The sequence below is a fragment of the Scyliorhinus canicula genome, chromosome 21, assembly GCF_902713615.1.
Source record: "Scyliorhinus canicula chromosome 21, sScyCan1.1, whole genome shotgun sequence".
In the NCBI taxonomy this organism is placed as follows: Eukaryota; Metazoa; Chordata; class Chondrichthyes; order Carcharhiniformes; family Scyliorhinidae; genus Scyliorhinus; species Scyliorhinus canicula.
In genome coordinates, this window is record NC_052166.1 from 39879863 (window position 1) to 39887154 (window position 7292).

Genomic DNA, 7292 nt, shown 5'->3' on the forward strand with positions numbered 1-7292 from the left:
TATAAAATATACTATTTTCTGGGATTTCTTTTAGGTAAACTTAGACTCCTATACAAGAGAACACACCAAGGAAAATCTTCAGAAAGTGTCACGGTCCTGCTTTGATCTTGCTCAGAAAAGGATATATGGATTGATGGAAAAGGACTCTTATCCACGATTCCTGAGATCGGACCTGTATTTGGATTTGATAAATCAGAAGAAGCAGAGTGCATCGACTTAGATCACATCTCGATATTCCTTACCGGGATCTGGGATAAAATAATTGCTGTGTTTACATCTTTGGAGAGAGAGAGGATCACCATTGTTGTTTAACTCAGAGATCTTGAAACCCACTTCAACGAACTGAATCAGAAATCTGATTGCATCAGAAGTCAGGTGCTTACGAGATTAGTGGACTTGGACAGTTTTTAAAAAGAAAAGCAGTCAGGTACTGTTATATTGCGAGTCCTGCTTAGAGTCCCCAGCTCCTGTCTGCTTTTGGTATGTTGTTGGTTTTAGGACACCCCTTTTATGTATTTGTTGTATAACAACAGCATGAAGACCTACAGAACCATTGCAGAGAAACAGTTAATTGTGCACTTTTCATGTGCCCATCTTTCATTTTCTGGAGCGATGTATCCTTCCAGTGCAGCAACAAGAACCCCTTTTTGTGGGGTACAATAATAATTATAACAGAAGACAATTATAAAGGACCAAATCACCATCAAAAGCTGTGCTTTCAAGGACTTTAGAGTCTCTGTCCATCTTCAAAGACTGAGCTTGCAAATTCTGCCTCTTCATGTTTCATAAAAATTCAGACTGTGACAAATATGTCAGAACAAACTACTTTGAAGAAGCTTTTCTGCTGATGATATCATTGCAATTTCTACTTTCCTTTATGAATCCATGTTCTGAGGTGGTACTAAGTGCTCATGCAACAGAAATCTATTAAACAGCTTTGTCATGTGCGGGGGAGGATTGAGCTATTTATTACTATAATCAGATGCTTGATGCATTTCTAATAGGGATATTCCTTGTTTTCCTTTCATTTGTCGAAGTGCAATATTTCAGAGGTGTTTCCTTACCTTTCATTAATTAAGAGTAATTTGTAATATTTTCTGGAGTCTGTACAAATTATGTTGAGATCTGAAAGTTAATTTCCAGTTAATGTTTAACTTTTAACTGTATATACCCCAGCAGCAGGCAGCTGGGGATATTCCAGCTGTATATATGGTTTCTTTCAAATTTTGAGTTTAATAATCCTAATATGAGGCAGTAGATTAATTAATATGTAAATACAAATAGTCTCCGTGCTACAAATGTTGCAAGGGAGACATAGCGGGAATGGTTTTCTTTGGTCATGGTTGCTTGTAAAGGAATTCAAGGAAAATGTATTTTGTCAATTTCCATTGTTTACAGTGCAGTTTCTCAAAGAAACGAGAAAAAGACCATTTTATGTCCTGGTAAATGGTAAATAAACAATTGTTAAAGAGCATATGTTATTCATTCTTGATTTATCCACGTTTATACCTGCTTGTTATCTTTATTTACTAAGTTCATTAATGAATTAATATCACTCAATTGATTTATTACACTCCACCAGATAATTCACATAGTACTGGAAACCAGCATTTCTCATCCCATTTATAACATTTATCATGGACACGATTGTACGGCCTCGTCGGGCCGTGTTGAGGCCGTTAAATTTCACAAGAGGCCTCTTGCTAGATTTGCAACGCCTTAATGAGATCTCGCAAGAGTCACGATCTGGATCTCGCCCTCACTGGATGGGATCTAAATTTGCATATTTAAGTGAGCAATTAGCCTCACTTAAATATGGCTGCACCAGAGTCTTTCAAACCCGGGAATGAATTCCAGTGCCGGGGATAACTCACCGCGGCGCCTTTTAGCACTGGCCACACCAACATGGACCAGGTATTATGGCAGCTGGGTGGTCTCCCAGACCATCAGAGGCCCCTGGGTGGTCAGACCATGGGCAGGGTGGTAACCTGACACTCCTGCTGCCACCTGGGCACCTTGCTGCTGCCAGCCTGGCACCTCCGGAGGCTGCATTGGGGGGGGTTGAGAAATCAGGGCGGCATTTTAAAACAGCACCTTTAGATACTTTACTATGTTAAAATCGCTATATAAATGCGTTGTTGTAGAGTTGCAGCCTTCTCCCCCCCCCCCCCCCCCCCGGTCACTGGGCATGTTTTCACAATCGGGGCTGATTTAGCACTGGGCTAAATCGCTGGCTTTGAAAGCAGGCCAGCAGCACGGTTCAATTCCCGTACCAGCCTCCCCGAACAGGTGTCGGAATGTGGCGACTAGGGGCTTTTCACAGTAACTTCATTTGAAGCCTACTTGTGACAATAAGCAATTATCATTTTTTTTTTCGTGGGGGGGGGCATGTAAAATACACAGGATGGCTAGCCCACCACCATCCTGCCCATCCCTGAACTGACACCATCAAATGCTATGTTTGCGGATGCGGAAGTCAGCAGCCCAGCTGCCATATTTCAATAATTAATTAGAGGTCAATTAGACTTATTAGCCAGCCTACTGACCAGGATAGTATGTTGCCTATGCCATCATGCAGCAGGTGACCAGGAGTGGGCATGCCATTTTTTGGTGGTGCATATGAAAAAAGGTAGGAAGAAATGGGGAGGGGGGGTGAGGGTGCACCTCATTTGTGGGGTTACCCTACCGCGTTGGAGGCACACTTCCAAGGTGTAAACCCTCCTTCCTTCCTCATCGCTGACTGTCCAAACACCTGTCCTCCCCCACCACCTCCCTCTGCCTCCATCTGGGGGACATCCTATCTCTCCCCACACTGAAGGACAGGAAATTAGCTTTTTTGCAGTAGCCTTGATCTTCTCTGTGTTCCTGCTGGTAGTCTCAGCAGCACCCATTACTGAGCTGTCACTACAGGGACTACTAGGGTTACCAGTCAATCAGGCCAGCAGCTGTCAAGAGTGGGACTTCCTTCCACTACGGAGCGGGTGTCGCACTCCCAACCACTTTAGATTGTGTGCAGTCTGTTACGGGTACAGGGCTGGCTTCCTCCCAGCGTGCCGACTGCTGGCCAGTTTTTCTAGGGTGGGGGGGGGGGGGGGGGAACGAGAGCAGTCTGCCACCCCCCCTCCCCCACTCCTGCCCCAACCTCCGCCTCATCAAATGCAGTCCGCTGTTTCTAAAACAGAAAGTTGATCATTTTTAGTCAATTCTCATTTTCCTAATTGTTATGATCACCTGTTTATCCTACTGGCAAAGCCTTGATAAATCAATAAAAGTGAAGCCGTTGTACAGCAATATGTTCAAACTTTCTCAACAGTGTTACATTGGAAAATTATCTATGCAGTATTTGAGCTGCTTTTTTACATTTTGATGGAGGTGAACCACTGAGTGGAGGACAATTTTTATCAACAGTTTTTAATTATGCCTTGATGATAGATTGTTTGCAAAATATTAAAACCCATTTGTCCTAATGGACAGTTGATATTTTCTGACATTACTCTTGGACTGGGGAAAACACAGGTTTAAACTTTTCCTTTAGCTAAAATCACAAAGAGAAACAGCATATGGAAGTTAATTATAATTCTTTATCTCAATGCAAATCCTTGATGTCCATTTTAAGAGCGAGCTGCCATAGAATCCAATGGTTAGAAATGTTGGCAGGATGTGCCACGTGACAGAGGAGTTACCGACCAATGGAAAAGAAGAAACTAAAGGATTTTCTTTCATGAAAGGGTTGCACCGTGGTCAAAGCGGCAACGCGACCTCGTTAACCTTTTAACTACAAGACTCCTGGCAACCCACACATTCCACAGCTTATTGAAAAACATGTTAGTGCAGATAGCTCCACCAACACTTAGCTCAGCGTCAAACTGGTTTTACTGCCACCCCCGCATTGCCATCCCTCCTACTGAACACATGCAGATTTCTGCACAAACTTTCCCATACTGAAAAAGGTATGTTGGTTAGCTGACGGAAAATTCAAGTTCACCAGTGACAAAAATCACATGCACATCACATTGATGAATATGAAAGAAAGTAAAGTAATTTAAGATGTTCCTTCATGTACAGGCTCATGTAATCGGAAATGATTGAAGAATAGTTAGAAAACATCTCTGACAAAATTTGTCTGCCCAGAGCTGCACCACTTTGCCCATTTTCACTGTGAGGTATACGTGTGGTATCTAATGTTGATTAGAGAAACCAAGCCTGCCATTTCTGACCCGAATGCTCGAGTTAACACCCTTTCAAAACACATCAAGAATTCAGGAGCACAAGGGACTCTCCGCAGCCCCCCACCCATTTCCAGAACTATTTACAGGGATGGTTAGTTCTTGATTAATTTCCGTTGGTTCTGTTTGATTTTGTAGAAGCGATCATTACTCTGTAAAGTTGACAGTGGAGGTGCACATGGAAAAGATTGTGGGTTCTATAATTGCCAATCCCCTTATGCTGAAAGACTGGAGGAAGATTGAACAGGGGCAACAAAGAAGACAGGTTGCTTGTAGAGGGAGGAAGGGGTCACGGGTTCTTAGCAGGAGGCCTTCTCCACCTGGGATCTTCCGGGAGCATGTTCCCAACCTAAGCTAGAATTAGTGTGTTCGGTGGCGGCGATTCGTCAAGGAGCGGTCACAGAACTCTGCCATATCTTGGAATCATACCTACAGCCTCATAGCAGGGCGAGGCCAGCACTGCCAGTGACTGCGTGGTTTTTTTTGTTTTTTTTTAGGGAGAGGTAAAGGGAAACCATCAGATGGCATCCCCGTGAAGGGAGCCCCAACCCACTCCCCGTCTCAAAAATTACTTTTTAAGGTAGGACAGGTCCACCCAAAAGAGTGTGACTGCGTGGTTGACCAGGTACTTGACTTTCTTTGTGAGATGATCCTCTCAAGCTGGAACAGATAGCTAACATTTAGCTCTTTGCTTGTCTCTTGCTGCATCCAGCAGGTGACAGAGCCTCGATGTGCCTGGATGAGGAACATTGTCTTCTCTCTGAACAGATAGAAGAAGGGGTGAACATGGGTTTGCCAGAATATCGATATTTCTTATGGGGCAGGATGCAATCAACTGCACGCATGTGGCTTTGTGGACGTTGGATTGCAAAGGTGCAATGTTCTAAAACCATAAAGGTTACAATTTACTCAATGTACACTATACGGCCAGGAGCAGCTCATCGTGCTGGTGAATACCCACTTTCCTGGTAGCAGGCATAATACTTTCACCTTGCGCCAGTCCACTATTCCAGCCACCTTTGATATTGAATCTCGGCCCAAACATCTTCAGCTGCTTCTTCAATAACCATTCTTCCATCATAAGATCAGAAGTGGGGTTGTTCACTAATGATTGTGCAATGAGTACTGCCATACACGATTCCTCATACTGAAATAGTCCGTATCCACATGCAGCAAAACCTTCACAACATTCAGACTTGGGCTGGTAAGTGGCAAGTATCATTTGTGCCACACAGTGCCAGAAATGACCATCTCCAACAGGGGAGAATCTCCCCTTGACAATCAATGGCATTATCATTGTTGAATTCCCAATTATGGTTTAGCACAGTGGGCTAGACAGCTGGTTTGGGATGCAGAACAAGCCCACAGCGCAGGTTGAATTCCCGTACTAGCTTACCCGAACAGGCACCGGAATGTGGCGACTAGGAGCTTTTCACAGTAACTTCATACTTGTGACAATAAAAGGTTATTATTATTATTATCAACACCCTGATGGTTACCAATGACCAGAAACTGACCTGGGACAGTCATGTAAATACTGTGGCCACAAGAACAGATCAGAAACTGGGAATCCTGTAGCAGGTAATTCACATGCTGACTCCCCAAAGCCTGTCCATAATCTACAGAGCACATAACAGGGGTGTGAGGGAAAACCCTGCACTTAGCTGGATAAGTGAAACTTCAACAGCACTCAAGAAGCTCCGCACTATCCAGGAGATGCAGCCCACTTGTTTGGCACCCCATCCACCACCTTCAACATTCACTCCCTCCACCACTGACGGACAGTGGCAGCAGTGTGTACCATCTACACGATGCACTGCAGCAACTCACCAAGGCTCCTCCGACAACACCTTCCAAACCTATGACCTCTACCACCCAGAAGGGCAAGTTCGATAGGAACACCACCACTTGCAAGTTCACCTCCAAGTCACACATTATTCCATTCCGCCACTGTCACTGGGTCAAAATTCTTGAACTCACTTCCTAACAATACTCTGAGTGTACACCACGTGGACTGCAGCAGCTCAAGAAGGCACATCACCATCACCTTCTCAAAGACAGTTCAAGATTGACAATTATTGACCTAGCCATTCACACCCAATCCTGTGAAAGATTTTCTTTTAAAGTGGCTGCTTGGCACCAAAGACTATCAATTCTGCACCTGGCTGTTGTCCATTGTTGTACATTGTGTACCTTTAATTAATGCCTGGAATGGGCAAGATTGTGTTGCCCTATTATGTATTTTCTTTTCATGTACTTGATTATCTGTTTGAGCTGCTCGCAGAAAAACACTTTTCACTGTACCTCAGTACACACGACAATAAACAAATCCAATCTTCCCTCTGCAGGCAAACCATCCCAGCCAAAACTCATAGAATGTGAGTCATGTTGCGACAGGAAGATCAATGAGCAAATGACAGAGTGCCTCAAAGCTCTGAAGAGAACTTCCAGTACTCATTCATGGTGGTCTATTCCATCCTTCACAATCTGGCCATCACCTTTGCCGCCACAGACTTGGTAAGAACCAGAGGTGGAAATGGAAGGGAGGAGGCTGACAGCACATCCACATTGATCCCAGTTCCAGGTGGTCTCTCCATGAATGCATCATCCAACTCTGGTTCTCGCGAATAAAGCTCCGGATTCTGACTGTTCACCAGTTCCACACTTTACCACCTCACACCATAATCCTGAAATTTAATCCACCACAGAGCAACCATTTCACAGAGACATTATTCAAAAAAACCTCCAATAGTCCATACAATACGAGGCAGCAGTGCTAATCACTGTGCCCCCGTGCCGCCCATAATTTATTGCAACAGGAATGAATACAAAAGTAAAGATGTTACACTTCAGTTATACAAGGATTTGGTGAGACTTCATTTGCAGTATTGTGTACAGTATTTAAGGAAGGAAGAAAATATTTAAGGAAGGAAGGCAGGAAACGAAGATTTACTGGATTAATGCCTGGAATGGGCAAGAAAGTTATGTTATGAGGAAAGGTTGGTTAGTCTAGGCTGGCATCCCCTGGAGTTTAGAAGAGTAAGAGGTGACTTGATTGAAACATGT

General features: G+C 43.9%; 1 protein-coding gene across 8 annotated transcripts in view; it reads left to right on the forward strand.

The window, feature by feature from the left end:
• rgs3a (regulator of G protein signaling 3a) overlaps positions 1-1474 on the forward strand; it is a 325379-nt gene extending 323905 nt beyond the window's left edge. For all 8 annotated transcript variants that reach the window (XM_038781674.1, XM_038781675.1, XM_038781676.1 and 5 more), the window contains one exon: positions 35-1474. In XM_038781674.1, the coding sequence (XP_038637602.1) occupies positions 35-220 (186 nt within the window). In that variant the 3' untranslated portion in view covers positions 221-1474. The remainder of the gene's footprint in view (positions 1-34) is intronic.
• The last annotated feature ends 5818 nt before the right edge of the window (positions 1475-7292 follow it).